The 21,530-nt window shown below is 42.3% G+C and overlaps 1 protein-coding gene across 1 annotated transcript in view; it reads left to right on the top strand.

The window, feature by feature from the left end:
* Positions 1-21,530, top strand: part of AIG1 (androgen induced 1) — a 336,757-nt gene that overhangs the window by 120,986 nt on the left and 194,241 nt on the right. The window contains exon 3 of the mRNA XM_004701969.2: positions 1,198-1,299. Within this exon, the coding sequence (XP_004702026.1) occupies positions 1,198-1,299 (102 nt within the window). The remainder of the gene's footprint in view (positions 1-1,197; positions 1,300-21,530) is intronic.

Below are 21,530 nucleotides of genomic sequence, written 5' to 3'. Positions count from 1 at the left end.
GGCTTTGAGTCCCCACTCTGCACTTACCCTCATTTACAATATAATTTTTTTGTTCTTTGATGCCTGATACCTGATCCCTTCAACACCTCGTGGTCACACAGGCTGGTCTCATGGCTACTCTTGAGCTATAGCTGCCGGGTGTTTTTTTCTTTAAATAAAAAAAAACAGTTTCTCATTCTTAATAATAAAATGTGATAACAGAAATGACATATAAGAAATTAAGTAAAGGATTTTTCTTTCGTGTGTTTGTTTTTCTGTTGTCAGTATTCATGGTATTTCTTTCCTGCTTAGTAGTAGTTCTTATTTTGAGACCTCACCCTGCACATATTTGATCGCTCGCCTGAGCATGATTTCCTTTTCCATGCTTCGTTTATTGATGTCTGCAAAAGCAGGGCCTTTTTTTTTATTGTATAGTGATGGTTTAGACCTTATACCACTCATTTCTTTATTTTTATCTGAGCATCCCCTACCACCGATAGCTTGAAGAAATGTAAAACAGTAAGTGGAGTCCTCGTCTCGATTCTGATGGTGATGTGGCTGGGGTGCCACGACAAGCCAGATAAACCGGTATTCCAAGAGAATCAGGAATCCTCTCTGACCTCCCTGCACTGTGCTTCTTGGTGCCATTAAAGCCCTGGCTTAGGCTGGATCAATTAATACATTTGCTGGGAATATGACTTCGGGGTATTTTATAGCAGTGGTTTCAATACTGTTCATGGGGAAATGGAAACTTGAGAATATGAAGATAATCTAAACCACATGATGGGTTCCAGGGGAAGGGACAAGCCTTGCAGTGTCTCGAGTGTGCACGGACTCCATTCAGTGGGGAACAGGATCAGAGAAAACCACAAGTGAACTTTTCAACCCTCTAGAGAGGACTCTCCCTGGTACAATGAGCTCTGAGATGGAGTTGTTCCTGATGACAGGCCTCTTCTTTCTTTCCTCAGGAACAAATAGGTCCCTTTGCCCAAGAAAAAGGATATAAGTGGGAGCTCAAGCAACGAGGTCAGACAGCCATTGCTAGCACTAGTGAAGTGAAATGACAACTGTATTTCCAGCCCTTCACTGGTCAACTGACTTGCCTTTTGTTAGAGGGTTCGAGTTCTGTTGGGTTCTTTTAACAACAGATTACCCAACAAGTTGTGTATTGTAGGGGGTTGGGTGAATTGGCAGTAAACTGTTTCTTTTCCCTTCCAGTTTGTTGTAGCGGTATTCTGGATCATTTACGCCTATGACAGAGAGATGATTTACCCGAAGTTGCTTGATAATTTCATCCCAGGGTGGCTGAATCACGGAATGGTGAGTAGACTCAAACGAGTGATTTCCAGTTATTAAAAATATGTATTAAAGAACTCTTTTTAAAATCTAGACTTTCCATGGAGTCTGTGTTGTGAAATGTTGAACATGATCATGAGAGATTTATAATTCGGTAAGAACCCTGCATGCAAGTAAAAGACCTCTTCCATGGAATTGAGCCCTTAGGAAGGCTATGAAGCATGCGTGCCCACGGATTACACGAAGGCTCAGTGGTGGTGAATAATAGCAGTCACTCATTCTGGGATGGATTGAATGTCTGTGCAACAATTTGGCCCCAGTAGAGGTAAAGGATTGATTGCCAAGTAGATGACTATCAACTTCCCACTCCACCTCCACCTTACATCACTTGATTACATTAGAAATAACCATTGCACTTGGAGAATTTCTCCCCAGAGGAGGAGAAAGCCTGTTTTTTTTTTTCTGTACAAAACAAAACAAAAGACTGTTACAGACATTTAGGGGTGTCCTTACCAATAGAGTTGTCAGCCTTGTACGCTTCTGCCCCTGCAGGCCTCTCTCTGTGTCAGACCTTCTCCTTCTTCTCGGGCTTTCCCATGGTTTACATGGCGCAGCCTTCACTGGGTTCTCAGCAAATGCTCCGCATCACTGGCACGCTGCTCTGCGGAGTGGAAGCTACATTTTCTGCCAAGACATGTTGTGTTGTCTTCCTTTTCTATTTCTGGAATTGAGCATTGTTTTGTTATTAGCTAAGAAGCCTACTTTTTGGTTACAGCAGCTTTTAGACTCTGTCATTGGGCGTTCCTGGTGAAAAGGGCAACCCATCGCAGAAATTACAGGGGAGCAGAGAACAAGAAATCACGAGCCTTGAGTCCAAAATAAGCTTCCCTTCTGCCCCCGATTTAGGCATATTTTAAGAAAAGTGGTAAGTATTAACAAGTAAACATTCCTCTACTGAGAGGTTTTGAGCAGCCCTTTCTTAAGCCAACTCATGCCAAGTGGCGCATCTCTGAGAACTGGGATTTTCTTTGATTCTACTTAGAGCACCAATGGCAAAGGATTAGCATGGCATCTTTGGTCATGTTACAAATGACCATTTTCAGACAAAAAAGTTGAGACTAAGTGTTCAACTTAGCTACCTAAGGGACTCTGACACTCTCCAACTCTTCCCCTTTCTTACAGGTGGAAGGACTTTTTTATAAATCCATGAATGTGCAATCCTTTCCCCCCAGGCCCGTCCCGATTCTTTATTAATAATTTCCTTCTCACTTGTGTTATTTGCTGCCATCAAATGAGCCTGCAATGCGTCGTGACCCCGCGCACAACAGAATAAAACACTGCCAGTCCTCTACCCCACGACGGATTGTGGTTTGGGCCCTTGTGATCCATGGGGTTTTTATCAGCTTACTCTGGGAAATAGGTCACCAGGCCATTCTTCCTAGGACTTTCTGACCTGGCAGCTCCGCAGAAATCTGTTCAGGATCACGGTAGCCTGAAGTTCTCCACAGTGACAGTGAGAATTCTACCAGGGAGCCACCAGGCCCCTTTATCAATTGATGTGGACTCAGCCCAGACTCACGCAGTCCCACTCATGTTAGAGTAGAACTGCTCTGTTGGGTTTGCTTTTAATTAGTTATTTTGATGTTGCCGAGAATATGTGCAGAGTGAAACTGTTGTTTCTACATGTACAATATAATGACATCAGTTCTTCCAGTTGTGCAGCCCCTCACCCTCCTTTTGTGAGCTATTCCTTCCTCACTCACATAAACTCACTACCCTGTAAGTTCTTCCCTAATATTTCGAGATTCTGCTTGATCCCATGTAGGTAGTTCTTAATAAGAGCAAAATGCCCCTGGCAGATATTTTTTTACTTGTTAAGCCCAACTATTGGAGACTTCTGGGAATAGTTTTGGTTTTAGGTTTGAAGATTATCTCAGGGAAGTAGTTTGGGTGGATCATCCACCCTCCATGGCTACAAAAAGTCTTGAGTCTGCGAGAACTAGAAATTCTGCTCTGCATTTCCTCCCCGTTGATCACACTTATGCTCTGGAAACTTGGATCAAAATGTTAGTGATCGGAGATAGCCAGCTCCCAGTTGTGCTCTCATGGTGAAACAGGCTACTGTTCATTGACCAACCAACCACGTAATCCATATCCTCCTCCTCCTCCTACTGACTCTCCTTCTTCCTCTCTTATTACAGATGAATAGAAAGCAGTGGCTGTGCTTTGCATGGCTTTTTGCTAGCTGTAAGACCCCTGTCCTATGAACTAGGACAGGAACACGGAATATTTTATTAGACCAGTTACCTTGGATATCCCATGAAACTACGACCCTAAAGAAACTTCTAAATCAATGAATTAAGTCCCATGGGTTGTTCAGCTATACACAAGCAACATCAGCAGGTCCTCGCTCCCATTTTTTTTTGCCATTGTGACTATAGCACATATTTTTACCAGTTAACCTTTTACAAGTGTTTAACTCCCTGACTCCGTAAACATCAAACCCATTGCCATTGAGTTGATTCCGACCGCCTGTTCCCTATAAGACAGAGTAAAACTGCCTTATGGGTTTCCAAGAATATTGGAAGGAGGAAGCCTTATCTTGTTCCCAGACAGTACTGGTGGGTTCAAACTACTGACCTTGGGGTTAGCAGCCCAATCATAACCCACTATGTCACTCGGGCTCAGCAAATGCAATAGTCAGCTGATTTTTCATCACTGTTACCCACTTTTCTACCTCTCTCTTGCTGCTGGTAGCCACAAATAAACGTTGGCCTCTTTTAGGGGCTCTTACATCTCCCATCACAATCCATACAGTCATCCATTGTGTCGAGCACATTTGCACATATGCTGCCATCATCATTTTCAAAGCATTTTCTTTCTTCTTGAGCCCTTGATATCAGCTTCTCATTTTTCTCTCTCCCTCCCCGCCGCCCTCCCTCATGAACCCTTGATAAGTTATAGATTATTATTTTCATATCTTACATTGCCCTCTATCGCCTGTCGCCCACTTTTCTGTTGTTTGTCCCCCTGGGAGGGGGTTATATGTTGATACTTGTGAGTGATTCCCCCTTTCTTCCCCCACCTTTCTCTTACCCTCCTGGTATCTCTGTGCTCATTGTTGGCCCTGAGGGGTTTATCTATCCTGGATTCCCTGTGTTGTCGGCTCTTATCTGTAGCATTGTGCATGTTCTGGTCTAATCTGATTTGTAAGGTTGAATTGAGGTCATAGTAGGGGGAAGGAAGCATTGAAGAGCTAGAGGAAAGTTGTGTTTCATTGGTGCTATACTGCACCCTGATTGGCTCATCTCTTCCTTGTGACCCTTCTGTGAGGGGATGTCCAATTGTCTACAGATGAGCTTTGGGTCTCCACTTCACATTCCCCACATCATTCACAATGATATGATTTTTTGTTCTGGGTCTTTGATGCCTAATACTTTATCCCATTGACACCTCATGATCACACAGGCTGGTGTGCTTCTTCCATGTGGACTTTGTTGCTTCCCAGCTAGATGGTCACTTGTTTATCTTCAAGCCTTTAAGACCCCAGAAGCTTTATATTTTGATAGCAGGGCACCATCAGGTTTGTTCACCACATTTTCTTGTGCACCCATTTTGTCTTCAGTGATCGTGTTGGGAAGGTGAGCATCACAGAATGCCGGATTATTAGAACAAAGTGTTCTTGTGTTGAGGGAGTGCTTGAGGAGAAGCCCAATGTCCATCTTTAATCTTAATTCTTAACATATAGATATGAGTACATAGATCTGTTCCCCTCTCATTATATAAAAATATTTACATATGCCCATGTCTATATTTAGACCTCTATAAATGTCCTTTGCCTTGTGTTTTTTCCCCTTACTTTCTTCTTGCTCCACCATCATGTTCAGCCTTCATTCGGGTTTAGTGATTCCTCGCTGCTGCATTGCCCTTGATTAAGCCCCACTAGGCATCCTATGCCCTTCTCTCCATTGATTTTAGTTCACTTGTAGTTTCCTTGTCCTTGGTTGGTTCTCCTCCACACTCCCTTTCTCCCACCTCCCCTTCTCCCGTATCCCCCCAGAACTATTGGTCCCATTCTTTTCATCTCCAAATTATTTATCCCACCTATCTTATCTAGATAGACATGCAGAGACATTAATATGCGCAAAAACTAGGCAGACTTTGGCCTCTGTACATGTATACATGTGTGTTTTCTTTTTTCTTTTCATTTGAGTCAGATAATATCCATCCTCGCGTGACTGACATATCTCCCTCAGCGTAATAGTGCCAAGCTCCCTCCAGACTGTTGCCTGCATCAAGTCTTCATTTCTCCTGCTGGCTCAGCCGTCTTTGTTGGGTGCATGTACTACATTTTGTTTCTCAGTTCATCTGTTGGTGGGCATTTAGGTGACGTCCATCTTGGAGCTAGTGTCCTGCAGCAGTGGTGTACAAGTCTCTTTCTGCGTCTCTGCTTTAAGGTCTGATTTTGAGTATGGCTGATTTTTCGGAAGTAGATTGCCAGGCCTTTTCTGCCAACGTGCCTTTGGGTAGACTCAACCCATCCATCAAGGAGTAGGTGAGCATTTTAATTGTTTGCATCATCCAGGGACTGCACTAACCCCCTTAGCGTTAGCCTGTCATCTCCCCTAAGAAGCCTTTCCTGCCTCCCCCAAGGAAAGGTAGACATTCTGTTATTTGTGTGCTCCATAGCTCTGTTATTCAGAACTCTTTTCTTCCCAAGAAGGTGAAGTTCCTGGTATGGAAAGCAACTTTGAATCCCCAGCACTTTACTAGTTAGCTGGTATATTGTAGGATCGATACATATTTATCAGGTTGATAAATGAATTTAGAGGAGCCAGTTTCCATAATGCTTTGCCAGTCAATGTTAATAACTAGTATTAAGAACCTACTAGGTATCAGATAGTGTATATAATTTTCACAATAGTACTATGAGCTAAGAATTATCTCTTTTGAGGATGGGAAAAATGAAACTTAGAAAAGGTAGATAATGTACTAAAAATCATGGAGCTCCGAGTGGGAGAACCGGACACTGAACCTCAATCTATGTGATCTTGAAGGTGTACTTTTTTATTACTTATATTTTATCTGCATAAAATGTTCATTGATTCTTTATTCAGAGTCTAACCTTGCGTCAATCTTATGAGTGCTAGCTGAGAAAATACAGAAGAAACCACTTCAGAATATCCTGGTTTCAAATGATGTGGCATACTGCAGCTTTAGCGTGTGCTGCAGTTAGTAATTAAGTAGCATTTTAAGAAAACAATTTCAGGACCCTCACCACCCCTGAAAGTAGAGTTACAAATGGATATGGGTTTTGCAAATAGCCATTCCAGACATGAAACCATGAGCAAATTGTCACATGCCCGATGAGGAGCATCCGTCGGTCACAAAACAGGCATATTCTTGTATAGTCCTCATCCTCTGCGGCACGATCTCAAAATAAGAGCAAGAGTGGTGATGTCATCTAGGTTACTTTCCATGATGAGCACAAGCTGAGTGAACTAGCGAAGTGAGACTTCTGAAGCTGCTCCTGACCACTGAGCATGAAATCATGTCAAACACAGCGACCGTTTCTCTGACACCAGAAAGGGACCAGCTCAGAACAACTGATTACATCATATGCTATTGAAGTGCAGTCCTTTGCTATTTGACCTATCGCCTCTGTCCCTCAACTGCACCTGATTACTGTGAGGCCATAGATTGAATCACAGACATGGCAGGTCCTGCTGGCTCTACATTTGTAATGCTTCAAACGATGGCCCCCACACAGGTATGTGGTCTTTAGAACTTCAAGTTGAGTCTACTTCCATATTTTCCGTTGTCCACTTCGATGGGTTGACATTCTCACTCTAGAAACACAAGGAGAATATGAATGACACAAGTACTTAGGTAAGATAAAATATAAGTTCAGTGTATCATGTCCTTCTAGAGATTTTGAGCTCGATAGTTTTTGATGATGCACTTTGATTTCCATTAGAGCTGAATGTTTGTTTTCTGCTTTTTATTTTTCCATGTTCTGGTTCATGGCTCCAAAGAACTTGCACATGAAGTGTGAGGAATATTTTGCCATATTGAGCAATTTGCATTACTCAAAATTTGTAGGTAGCTCAGTACATAAAGTACATTCAACATTATGCTTCTTTCCATTTGCAACTAAAATATGCTCATTAAATTGGAGTCTCATGATGAATTTAATTTTTCTAAAAATATGTCATAAGATTTAATATATTGTAAATATTAAAGAATCATTTTTAGCTTTTAAAATATAATTAAACCTAAAATTTGTTAATCATTTATAATTCGTATTTGCTTTTCTTCTTAATAGATAACTTTAAACACTATTTTTAAATATGCAGGAATAATTCCACTTTTAAGGTTCCATCAATTACTTTAATGTATATATTTTGATGAAAGCATGCAAATGGTATACTTTAATTAAAATTACATTTTACTTGTAATTGGTAAATCAGTAAAGTTCAAATCTTTTTTTTTGTTTGTTTTTTTTCTTTTTTAACATTTTATTAGGGGCTCATACAACTGTTATCCCAATCCACACACACATCAATTGTGTAAAGCGCATTTGTACATCATTTCTCAAAACATTTTCTCTCCATTTAAACCCCCGACATTAGGTCCTCATTTTTCCCCTCCCTCCTCGCTCCCCCCTCCCGCATGAGCCCTTGATAGTTTATAAATGGGTATTTTGTCATATCTTGCCCTGTCCGACGTCTCCCTTCATCCACTTTTTTGTTGTCTGTCCCCCAGGGAGGAGGTCACACACAGTTCCATGTAATCGGTTCCCTCTTTCCTACCCATTCTCCCTTTACCCTCCCTGTTTCGCCACTCACACCACTGGTCCTGTAGGGCTCATCCGTCCTGGATTCCCTGTATTTTCAGTTCCTATCTGTACCAGTGTACCTCCTCTGGTCTAGCCAGTGTTGCAAGATAGAATTCGAGTCATGGTAGTGGGAGCGGGGAGGAAACCTTTAGGAACTAGAGGAAGGTTGTATTTCTCATCATTATTACATCGCACCCTGACTGGCTCATCTCCTCCCCGAGACCCCTCTGCAAGGGGATCTCCAGTGGCCTACTAATGGGCTTTGGATCTCCACTCTGCACTCCCCCCATCATTCACTATGGTAAGATTTTTTGTTCTGATGATGCCTTATACCTGATCCCTTCGACACCTCATGGTTGCATAGGCTGGTGTGCTTCTTCCATGTGGGCTTTGTTGCTTCTGAGCTCGATGGCCGCTTGATTACCTTCAAGCCTTTAAGACCCCAGACGCTATACTTTTTGATAGCCGGGCACCATCAGCTTTCTTCACCACATTTGCTTATGCACCCATTTGTCTTCAGTGATCCGTTCGACACCCCGTGATCACACAGGTTGATATGTTGTTCCATGTGGGCTTTGTTGCTTCTGAGCTAGATGGCCGCTTGTTTTCCTTCAAGCTTTTAAGACCCCAGACGCTGTATCTTTTGATAGCCGGGCACCATCAGCTTTCTTCACCACATTTGCTTATTCACCCGCTTTGTCTTCAGCGGTTGTGTCGGGAAGGTGAGCATCATAGAATGCCAATTTTAAAGTTCAAATCTTGTGTAGATTCTTATTACAACGGCATACTTTTGATATTGCTGAATTGAAAGCAAATAATAATATTTGGGAAGATTTGTTGTATTTAAATATTTACTAAGATAAATATTTAAATCTTAATATTTGTAATTCATAAATGTGTATACTTTTAAGAACTCACTTAAATACATAGTTTTTCATTTTATTTTATGAAAAATATATTTGACACTATTGAATGTATTTTATTTAATAATGGAACATATTTTATTTAAAACTTTACTAGCTACATTTATGACTTTTAAATATTTATGCAAAATGTTTATGACTCAAAAAGTCTGTCTACCATTAACTTGTTCAGGGCTTTGTAACTGAAAGCATTCCGAGAAAGAGTGTGCTCACTCCGGCCTTCTAGTTGAAGGGTCTCAACATCATTTCCAGGAATTTAGAGCCCCGAACCACAGAACAGGAATGCAGTTTGTAAATACCTCATGACACCATTTCAAAGGGGCTACCATGCCAGTCTTAAATTTGTAGGATTCCAAGAGCGGATCACAAGGGTAGCCAGAAAACGGGCACCTGAAAAAGCGTAGCATAAAAAGCTGAGGGCCTCTATTTAGACTTATACTAAAGTTGCCAGAAGCTTGACCTGAAAACATTTTGTCTGCCCTCCTTGTCTGCTTGTCTTCTCTCAGGGACTAAAGCTAGACTGTGTTTGAAGGAGAGGAGAGGAAAGGAGTCGATGGATGAGTTACAGCAGCACTCCCGCATTGGGTGTGTAACTATTAGGTGTTCTCCAGGCTAGATGAAACCAGCCCCAAGCAAAGAGTGACTTTTAATTCACGACAATGGAAATATATAAACAAATCTAGTACATGTCAATGAAGTTGTTTCAATATTCCCAAATCTAAAGTCGCTCCTTCCTTCTGGAGGTCCTCGTTAACTATATATTCTCAGTAACTTGAACAGCACATGACATCCATGTTGATGATTTAAAGAAAACAAAAACAAAAAAAACAGTTGTGGAACTTGGCAGGACATCCCAATGATCTTTATAGCCTTCTACCACCTTTTATCCTCAGTCTCCTGGTGATCAGACTCAAGGAGAAAGGAGCGGTGTCAGCATTCCCAATATATAATTAACAATGGTACTGATTAGGGAAAGGTCTGGCACAGTTCAGAACATGTGACACGAGGCTGCCCTTCCATTTATTTCAACCTAGAAAATAGGTCTTGGAAAACTACATAAATATTTATAGTAAAACCTACCTATACAGAGCACCACGCTAGGCTTTGTGGGGTTACAGGTTGAGAAAAACACATGCAATTTTAAAGGATGGAAATGGGATATTTGAGATAGAAGAAGAGACGTCGAAAAGCAATTCCACAAGCTAACGGGGTCGTCTCTAAAGGGCTATTTTTACTCTGACATGGAGGAGCACAAGTGTTGTTGCCAAAAAAACCCCAAAACAAAACTGAGACTTTCTCCTCTGCTGATTGTAATTGTAAATTATTAAATATGTACTAAAAGCAAAAGAAACATGGATGGATGGACAGATGAATAGATAGGTAGATAAATAGGTACTTAAACTTTGAAAAGATTGCAGACTTCCAGTGATGCTACAAAAGGATAATTTCTCTACTATTAAAAGACCTGATTAATGTTTATAAAGTTCTTTGAGAATGCAAAGCCCTGCAGAAGGTTCAGATACTATCATTATTACCACAGGCTTTTAAGTAGACTTGATCTGGATATTCATATAGTCACAGCAGGAGTTGTTCATGCGCCATATAATTTTATGAGGAGTGAAAAAATAAGCCCTAGCCCTATCCTTCTTGGTTTGTCAGTTGCTCTCATTATACACAATTGATCCTCAAGATAACTTTAATTTATTCTGCTGCACTATGCCATTCAATATTATATTGACATTTGGTAATTACTAAAGTTTTTGTATATCTGTCTTTCCTAGAAGAGAAGGTGCTAAATACTACTTGGATGATCATTGGTTTTGCAAGAACTCTGGGCTGGAGTTTTTCTTCTGGTAGACAGCATGACTTATGGAAAGTTTCCAATTCTGGGACTCACAGATCAGGGGTTTCATCACTCTTCCTGGGTGCCCGATATTGATTAGTTCACAAATTAGGCTGTTAGTTCGGAGACCATGGTAAACACTGGATATTGAAAAAACGAAACTTTCTTCCAAATTTTCCAAGCATTCAAAAGGAACTATAAGATATTTGGAACAAATAAAAGTAAGAAGACTGAAACAGAAGTCATGATTTTCCTGGGAACCTCATTCTAATACCCTCCAAGGAGCTCCCCAATAAAACACAAAGACACAGTGACTGTTTTTTATAACTCAGAAGTGCTTAGGACACACCCTACATTGATACGGACTCCTATTCCCAAGTAGAGTTAGATTTACAAATCTAGGGATTAGGATTCTCGTACATGATGAGGAGGGGAGAGTATAATGAAATCTGTAGCAACATACAGTTTTAAAAACTGATCCTTGAAAAAAACTAAGTGTGACCAGGTTTTAGAGGTGGATGAAACTGGGGAGAGCTGAGTCGGAGAGCTGCTTGGTGGGAGAAGGAGTGAAAGGAGGAGAGAAAAAGGAAAGGAGCCCATGTCCTGGGTGAGAAGAGAGATGGCTGCAAGAAAGAGGAGCCCAGATAGGGAACAGGGAAGAAGGGCACTGCAGGAGAAAAGTGATCGAACTGGCCTTGGATGGAGAAAACACAAGGACAGATCTCATTTTCACACCACGTCTCCTCAGTGGCTCCTTGGGGTTAGTGGACTCTTTCCTTTTACACTACTTGGTGTAGTGGTTGGACTTATATGGATACTCCGTAAGCATTTCATGAATGAACCAATGTTAATCGGTCGATTGGCCTCTTCGACAAAGGACTTCCTTCAGATGGCCTGCTCAGCAGCAGATAGAGTATGGCAATGACTACCAGGCTCCCTAGCATGGCAGCCCTGGCTCTGCTCTCTTTTCCCTGCCGACACTTCCTCTAACGTGCAGGGGGTTTCGCTATCTGTAGGATGTGTCTGCCTTACTGTCCGTCTCCCTCTCCTAGAATATCATTCCCCTGAGGGTAGGGTTCTTAGTCTGTTCGGTTACCAATTTATTCTAGTATCTCTCCCAACAGTATCTTCTTAGGGGGAACAGTCAGTGAATATCTATTGAATGAATGAACTATATCATTCTTAGATCCCCATGTTTTGTTTTTTCCTCTTTTTCTTCCTCCTCTTTCTCTCTCCAGAACTTTAAGCCATGTGCCATCAAGTTGATTCCAACTCGTGGTGATTCCACGTGTGTCAGAGTGGAACTGTGTTCCAGAGGGCTTTCAGTGGCTGCTCTGTGGAGAACAGATGACCAGACCTCTTTCTTGTGCGTCACCTCTGGGTGAATGCAAACTACTACTATGCTTTTGGTTAGCAGCCAAGCGCATCAACTGTTTGCACCAGCCGGGGACCCTCTTTTGGTGATACAAACCATTTACTTCTTCACTAACTTGTATTCGACTTCACTTTTCCATCTCAGCTACCTGCAGCCTGTGAAATCCCCACCCCATATCTTCTCCAGGTTGCTTCGAATCGAAGTTACTCGGGTCATACTGATTGGTACCTCTCACACTGCTAATCCATGAGAAGGTTTGAACTGATGTCCAAATAATGCAGCATGGGCCACTGGAACGGTTAAGAGCTATACGTCAGGTCTGCAATAGCCTGGATCAATTAAAGTTCCATATATTGGTTATTTTATCTGGGTATTGCTTATTTTTTTATTCTCTGTAGGCTGATATTCAGACAACCTTTAACGCAATCCACTGCCATCACAAATCCCTCAGTATTACTAAATGTTCATGCAGAATTCAAGGCTCATATGATTCATTGACTTATACACTGCCCTTTTTCTGGCTACATTTAAGAGATGGGCAAACCCAGCAATAGGGTGAGTTCATCGGAAGGGCTATAATTTATAGTCAGGTATTTTGGGGTCAGCAAAACCCAAAGTTTGGCTTATTCACATGCTTTCCCCCCACTAATCCTTAAATCCATAGATATTGCAGAGTAAACTTAATTCATATGTTTTTCATTCATTTGCTCTTAAGTTCCTCAGATTTTTTTTTTCAGGGTGAAAGGGGCAGGAAGGTACTATTGTAAGAACTGGCTTCCGTTTTCATTGCCACAGACAGATCATTTGCTACCCACAGACCCAGCTCCTTGGCAGCTGTCCATCCCCATATCTTTTCCAGGTTGCTTTTAATTGAAGTTCCAACCTCAGCAAACACCAGTAGTAGCTGCCAAAGAAAGCAAAGTGGAAAGAAGCTGCATTTTCAATCATAGAACCACAGGATCCCAGAGTGTGAGACTTGGGAAATGAATCTACAGTTCCCCTGGTCCATAAACCTGGTGATACTGACATCACCTCCACAGTCCCCTGGCTGACTACCTTTGAGCTTATAGCTTGAACATCTTCCGTGATCTTCAATGATGGATAGCCACCATATGGCTGCTTGCAGCTATATGGAAGACTCTTGTCAGGAACTGACTCTTTTGTGCCCCAGTTATCATCAGCCATTCTGTGAAATTAAGCATCTTTTTCTTTTTCCCCTCTCCTATGCCTTTTGAGGAGGATCTCAGTCTTACTAAAGCTTCAAATTCCACCACACACTAGTCTGCACTTTCTGGTCAAGGGACCCAGTGAGTATCCCATCTCTCTTTGACAAAGACTTTGAGATAAACATGGTTAAAGCAAATTCACTGCATTAACTCCTCTTCTAAAACATATTACTTGTCTAGTGTTGTCATCTTTATAGTAATAGCAAGGCTCTTCTAACAGCTTCTCGTTTTACTCTTTGCTGGGAACTTGCCAAACCCATGAAAATGGAACATCATGTCTTCCACAGTTAGTAGGCCTGCCCTACCCCTAAAATTGTTCCCAAACTTTCCCTAGCCACCTCGTGTCCCCCATCCTTACTTTAGTACAAGCATGTGTTATCTCTTGGCTGAACCGAAGCAACGGATTTACCTCATCTTCACCTCATTCTGCCCTCAACGATTCCTTTTCCATATCACCACCCATCTTAGGCTGGATTCTTTAGAGAAGCAAATAGTGAAGCTTATATGTCTGTGTCTATAGAGAGCTCAAAAGATGAATTACTTAGGTAAATCTGCATAAGACCTCTACAGAGTATTGAAAAGCAATGCTATTTCTTTGAGGACTACAGTGCACTTGACCCAAAGCATAGTATTTTCAGTGGCTTGATATGCATGTACAAGTTGGACATTGACTAAGGAAGGTGGAAGAATTGATGCATTTGAATTGTGGTGCTGGAGGAGACTATTGGAAGTACCATAGGCTTCTAAAAGGACCAACTGATCTGTCCTGGAAGAAGTATGGCCAGTCAAGGATAGCAAGACTTCATCGTACATAATTTGGATATATTGTCAGGAGCAATCAGGCCCTGGAGAAGGGCATCATGTTTCAACAAGTAGAGTGGCAGCGAAAAAGATAAGGCTCTCAATGCAAAAATGGCCTCAAGCATAGGCACAGGTGTGAGAATGGGGAAGGTTGGGCCATGTTGTAACGGACTCCATAGCACCTAACAACAACAGTAGAGAAATAGATGTCGAGGAAATGGCTTGCACAGTTGTAGAAGTGGTTAAGTCCATGTCTAGGTAGGCTCCAAATCTGTGGGTCAGAGGTCAGGCTAGCTACTTCTGCCTTACATAGCTGCAAGGACTGAACCCAAGGTTAGCAGGAAGACAATAGGATGTTGGCTGCAGAGGCACATGAATTCAAGGCCAGCATGTCAATGGTAGCCTACCGACTACCAGAGTAGCTTACTCCCAGAGTCAGCAGGCAATGTGGGTAGTCACTGGCTTAAGTTCAGAGGATGAGACGTTGATAGCCAGATGCAAAATCCAGACCAAACAATAAGTAGACAAGCATTTCCACAGTGTCCACTTACGTTGAAAGTAGGCTACCCCTGCCCCAAAGAAACTTTCTTCCAACTGATTGCATATGGATGCTCATAGATGCTCACAGTAGGCCCACTATGGAGGGGAACACATTGTGTTCAGTCCCAGCATGACGGGGCGTTACTAAGCCTTAATTGCCAAGCCACTGAGAATTCTGGCCCAGACATGTTGACATAAAACCTATCACACAACCTCAGTGATCTTTCTAAAAGAATCTAAATGTAGCTTCTTGCTACATTCTTTACCTCAACCACCACCTATGACTGAGGTGGTCCCTTCTCTCCTAGTTATCTGAGAGAATTCCTTCTCATTGCACTCTTTGTTCACACATCTGGGATTCCTTTGGTTGTTTTATTTGGTTACTATTTGTTTATTACCCCCAATAGGCTATAAAGTCCCCAAAGGAATCTTTTCTTCTTTCTCTTCCATAACCTGGCATCGTTCCAGTACTCAGTACCCATTCGATGAATGCTTCTTCAGAAATGGTACCTCAGTTCTTTGCCATCGTGCCGTCTCTCCTGACAGTGCGCCTGCTTCTCAAACTCACAGCCATGGGGTCCATTGTGGCTCATCTCAACCCTACAGGACAAAGTCATCCCACTGCCATTTTGGGTTTCTGAGACTTTAACCCTTTACAGGAGCAGAAAACCTCATTTTCCCCACTGCTTCTGCTTATCTATATTTTTATATTTTCATAGGATTTATCGAGTACACAGCTAAGCAGTGAAACTGGTTTCCTTGTAGTTGTTGCTTAGTTTTGCCCAAGCTTCCATTGACTATTTTGGACAGCTTCTTTATATGGAGCACTAAAAGTTCCCTCTCTCGCTTACTTGACCAGAGTGAGCTTGAACTGCGATTTAATATTGCTGCTGTTGTTATTTGTACCCCAAATACAGGACTCTTTTCTGTTGTTTATACCATCCTGGTAAGCCAGTTTAAATACAGGATGAGCTATCAAGAGAGTAGAATATTAAGCATTAGGGGCTACTTGAATGGGTACGGTGTGAATAAACACAGATGGCATGCTCTTTGTTTTGAATTAGAGTGCTTGAGTCTGTGCCACTGCGTGGAAACCATTTTAATAACTAAACACTGAGTCAAGTCAATAACAAAGGAACTGATTGGTCAGGTAAATTTCATCTGCAAGAAAACCATGCTTTGGGAATTCTTAAGGTCAAGACAAGTGTGTGGGGGCTGAAGGGAAGGGAGAGGGCAGAAGTACAATTCCTGAAAACTTTTTCTCTGTTCAGGGATGGGGAAATAAATTACTTAAATTTATATCATTGAAAAATAATTGACAAGGGATCTCATGAGGGGAAAACATAGGCACCAGGGTTGGCAAAAAGTGATGGTGCCAATGGGTCCTCAACTCACCTGTAAGCAAGGTGTTGATTGATGCCAAGTTAGCTGGAACCTAGATATTTAGAGTTCCTGATGGGTTATTTAGTTGAGTGTGTTTAGATTAAGTGCAAAAGAAACTTTTCTGAGAGTCCAGAATCATTGTTTCAAGACTATAAATTGGCTCCAAATCACAGAGATAGCAACTATGAGTTCATCATTTCCCCGCACCCTCACCTTACCTGCATGTGGCTTTATCCAAGTCAAATAGAAAATTGATTAAATAGAAGCAAGGGCAAACCTTAAGCAATCCACCTGACAGTGTTCCAGCCATCATTTTTTCTGTTTATTTTTTTCTAAACTTTAGCATACCTGTCTCCGCACTTTGTGGTCATTTAAGGGGCCGAAATGGTGGCTGACTTCCCCAACCCAATTCTCTCTCTTCTCAAGGGGAACTTCTCCAGCATGCCCCTTTTCTAACTTCAAGTATCGCAACAGTTGTGAGGATGGCACAGGACTGGGCTTTGTTTTGTTCTGTTGAACAGAGGGTCACCACGAGTGGTAACAGACTCCACGGTACCGGACAGCAATAACCCTGACCTGTGGCCAGCACTGAACTCCAGCCTTGTATGTCTGAGCCCTTTCCCTCTGAGAGTGAGTTTTCGCTTCCGTCAAAACCCATCTCTCTCTGATTCTGCTCCTGCATCCACTCTCACGTTCCACCAAACGAGGCCCATCCCTTCATGAGCGTCTTTCCCCTCTTGCTTTCAGCTTCTTTGTACACTTTTCTGGAGTTAGGCGTTCTTTGTGGGCACGCACAGGATCTGAGCCTCCACGGTATGTTCCCATGATCTGGTTCTGTGCCCGGCATATAGTATTTCTCAGGAAATGTTCTTACAAAGAAAGAGAGGGGGGAGAACAAAAAAGGGAATGGAAGAAAGAAGGGAAGGAAGGAAGGAGAGAAGGAAGGGGAGGAAGAGAAAGAAGGAATCCTATCATATCTCCTTTTTCTTTCAGTTGGGTAACACTTCCTGGAAAGGAAATAAGATCATTTTCTCTAAGTGAATTCTGGTACCTTAGGACGATGACTTAATCTAGTTTCATACCCTAGCCCTTCCCTGCACCATTCTAGAATGGATACCATTCTTGTCAAGCACATTGGTCTAGATTTCTCAGCATCCAGCTTCCCTGTTGAATAAGGGAACTACCAGTGTGCTTGTCTCCAGGTTTCCAGCGTCTCTCGTCCTCGGTTAAGCTACCTTTCCAAACTTACGTGGCTACTGAATAGCCGAGCTGGGAGTGGAATGTCAGCTGACCGGCCCCATAGCCTGTACATTTTTGCAGGAGCCTTGCCAACATGTCATTATGAAGAGATGCCTGTAAACAAGAGTTTTCTTTATATTTCACTAAACATATTTCATGACGACACTGGCAAACATCCCTCAATATGATTATTTTCCCTTTTATCTAAGCAGGGAAGGATGACACCGCCCCCACTAGGGTTCACATCATCTCCATATCCATGTCTAGAGAATGAGCTTGCACTTAATGATCTAATTAAGATCTGTTTTATCCTAGGTGTAAGGAGTAGTCCTGATGGGTGGGCAATTTACCTCTCAGTGCCACTAGGTTGATTTTTAACAAATTCGTTACTATAGCCAATTATCATAAATATCCAGGTGCTGCTGCTGGCCTTGCTACATCTGTGCTAGGATAAACAGAAAATTGATACTAGCAAACATTCCTTTCAGCACCTTCTCTGCCATCACCACTGCACACGCAGTACTGTCTTCTGGGCTCCATTATTTTTCACACATGAGGTTCACGCTTAAAGATCCTCTTCATTTCCGCATTTCCCACTTTTTCTAGATGCAGGTATTTGAGATGTCAGTTATCTAGAAAGGTGGACTGAGCCAAAGAATCCCTGAAGTTGTCTTCTGATTGTATTATTTTGTGAGATGAGTTATATGTAACTGATTTCACAGAACAGTCAGGGTAGACTTCGCTGCTTAACAGTCTTTTTAAATTGTCCACTGGGCCCAACTGGTGAGAGACTGTCTAGCTCCTGGGGGCTCAAGAAGTTGGACATGGAGGGAGATGGTACTTTGTCTCCCACTCAGCGGGCCCAGTCAATACATCTGCCAAAATAAAAAAGTTGTTCCTGGGTGGAGTGTGTGGTTCGTGCATAAGGTGACCAGATTTAAAGCGGGACACCATTGACTGGGGGGCGGGAGGTGGGGGGTGTTCTTGATTAAAAATTTGGTCTATATGGACCAAATAGACCGTTCCCTAGCTTGTCATGCATTATTTCCAAAAATTGGGACTTTTTTAAAACACCGAAAAGCGGGACTGTCCTGCCAAAAGCCGGACGTCTGTTCACCTTATTCATGCATCGGTAGCTAGCGCAAAGCTTGGCGATAACTCACCCAGAGATGGCGCAGAAGAAAGACCTGGTAATCAACTTCCAAAAATGCCACAGGCACTGAAAACCACGTGCAACACAGTTCTTGAACTTACTCCCTACTCAGGGATCAGCTTGAGCCAAAGCAACACCACAACTACTGCGTAAAGCAAATGAAAGTGGCCCATCACTGTTGGTTGTGCTTATTATCATGTCACAGGAAGCACGCTATCATCAAACGCTCTCTAAAAGCACCCTGGTGGAAACCTGACATTTTTAGCAACACTGAATTTGTAGGCACATCTCACACAGAAAAATGGATCAAACTCCTTAAAAGCTTACAGAAAATGATGGTCTTTGAATAAAGATTTCAAAGCTTTCCTCTTCTTTATTTAACTTTTTAAAGGAATTTCCCCTTCATTGTACCTGTTGGAAAGAGCTTTCCTTCTATTCTGGCTGCTAATATTCACACCTATGGCAAATATGAACTAATCAGACCACAGAGAGTCTGCTCCTTCCATCGAGTCTCATTTATTTGTTTAAATTGCAGCTATGGCAACTAGATTCCACAGCACTCAGCTTTTACACAGGCCTGCCATCTGATCAGCTGGGCAGAAGGCTGGCACTCGGCGTTACCCTCAATTGAAGACATATGCACAAATAAATGCACCACATTTCTGACCTGTTTTCCACACTGGGTAGATCTGTACTATTTTCTTAAAAGTATGAAAAGCAACCTTCTCATGCAAATCTGGTTGCAGTTGTCTCTGTGTGTAGCCTTAAAGTTCTCTTGGCATGCTTCTCAAAAGCCCATCTGACTTTGAAGCAGGCTGCATCTCCACAGTGAGCTCCCTCCAGCAATGACTAATGGGTTGACCTGCTGCCATGTCAGTGCTGTTCCTGCATGCTGTACTGCACATGATGAGAAGCTGGAAATGACCTTGAAATGGATTTTTGCCGAGTTCATGAAATATGGGCCTTCCAGAAGTGCCGTGTCACAAGCCATGACAGAAAAGTATTCACAGCACGGTCGAAATTTGGCTTCTGAATATAATGCTGGATCACCTTTTGAACATCAGGAATGGTGCTCACTCTTGATTTTCTTTTATTGATGGCACTTTGGAACAGGTTGGAAAATTAGGTAATGGAGTAAATTAGCATCTCACTGATGTTTCCCTGAGGTGTTTTGTCAACCGTTCTCTGAAGGAAAAGATGGTGCTCAGAGAGTGAAATGTAAATTGAGAGAAGGGCAGTACCTTTCTTAAACTAAGAGTAAGCTGTCCGTGGAGATGGGGGAAGCGATGTCTCTCTCAGTGTCTGCCTAGCTGATAAGATTTTGAGTCACAAAGTCGGGCTTAAAGAGGAAGTATTTCTCACCTCACTCTATGTGACCTTGGAGAACACTTTTGTGGTTAGGAGAAGATGTTCATTTTTGTGGATATCAGGTGCTGTCACGGAGCTCTGCGTGTTGTCTCCATGTGGATGGCATCCTCTCCTGTAGACCGTGTTTCTTGTGCCGGGGACGTTGGCTGACATTTGGAGAAGTGGACAATGCTGCCATGCTTCAGGCTCCTGGCTTGTATGATTGTGAGAAGTGGTTCCCTTTCCCATGCTGTGGCCTGTGTGCCATCGTGAGGAACCAAGACCACCCACGAGGTCCGAGTCGTTAAGGTGGGGCCTCTGAAGAGTGCTGGGGAGCAAGCCATCCAGTGTGTTCTCTCAGCTGGGTCTCAGTTTTTCATACAGAAAAAAACAACAACCATCCAACTTCTCTAGAGATCTCTTGGGAAAAGAAAAAAAACCAACCCAAACCAAACTCAGTGCCGTGGGGTTGATGCCAATTCCTAGTGACCCCCCTGGGGGTTTCCGAGACAATAACTGGTTACAGAAGTAGAAAGCCCAGCCTTCTCTCTCAGGGAGATGGATGGTTTTGAACTGCTGACTGTGAAGATCGCAGCCCAACGTGTAACCAGTGCACCACCTCAGAGACCTTTGACCATTCTTATTTTTAAATGCAGGTGGTGGTGATGGTTCGTTGCCGCCAAGTGAATTCCAATCGCTGGCGAACCTATGGGTGCAGAGTCGAATTCTCTGTAGGGTCTTGATGGCTGCGACCTCTTGGAAGCGGATCCTCAGACTTATCTTCCTTGGCACCTTTGGGTAGGATTGACTTCCAACCGTCTGTCTGGGAGTTGACTGCTTAACTGTGCCACCAGGGACTTCTAACGTGCTGCCAGTCTTCCCTGGGCAATATTCCTCTAGGAGCAGGGCAACGTCATGCCAGCAGCAACTTCCCTGGATTTTTCTTTTTACTTCAATTGGAATAATTTTTTTCCATAAGCAAGCAGATATTTTGTAGATGTAAACTGAAATCACTAAAATGAAGGCATTTTTTCCTTCTAAGCTCAAGTCTCCCAATCCTTTTGTCAAGTTACATAAGCAAGCCACGAGACTGGGCTAAAAGTCACAATTATAGAATATAGTTGTTTATAAGACTGTTTCCATTTGACACAGCCACTTAGGTTAAAACCGATAATGTATTTGCAAAACAGTTTTTACATGCAGCAATTTGTCGTGAAGTTAAGCTTAGTGGTGTTTCCTTGAGGTTTTTTTTCTTTTCCTGTCATGTAATTCATGATTTGCTTGTGAATATTTTTTTCCCTAATTGCCTACCTTTGGTAAGATTGCTCGAAACGTTCTGGGATGGGAAGGGAACTCAGAAAGAATCTGTTTCTTACCTTGTTTTCTTTATCAATCTGTCTTCACCGTGCTTTGCTTTTAATTGCAGTGTTTGTTTGTGTATCTTCAGAGTCATCGAATTCAACCTGCTTTCCCTCCACCACCAACGTGCATGTTAGATGTTTTGACAATTCAACAAATGATTGTATGGCTTTTATGTTTTTGAGATCTACAGTTTCAACAGCCTGGCCTATATTTTTCATGATAGAG

Source organism: Echinops telfairi, unplaced genomic scaffold (assembly GCF_000313985.2).
Source record: "Echinops telfairi isolate 266 unplaced genomic scaffold, ASM31398v2 ScPeMD7_3533;HRSCAF=4204_0, whole genome shotgun sequence".
Lineage (NCBI taxonomy): Eukaryota > Metazoa > Chordata > Mammalia > Afrosoricida > Tenrecidae > Echinops > Echinops telfairi.
The sequence above is the reverse complement of the archived record's forward strand: the minus strand, read 5'-3'. Positions and strand labels throughout refer to the sequence as shown.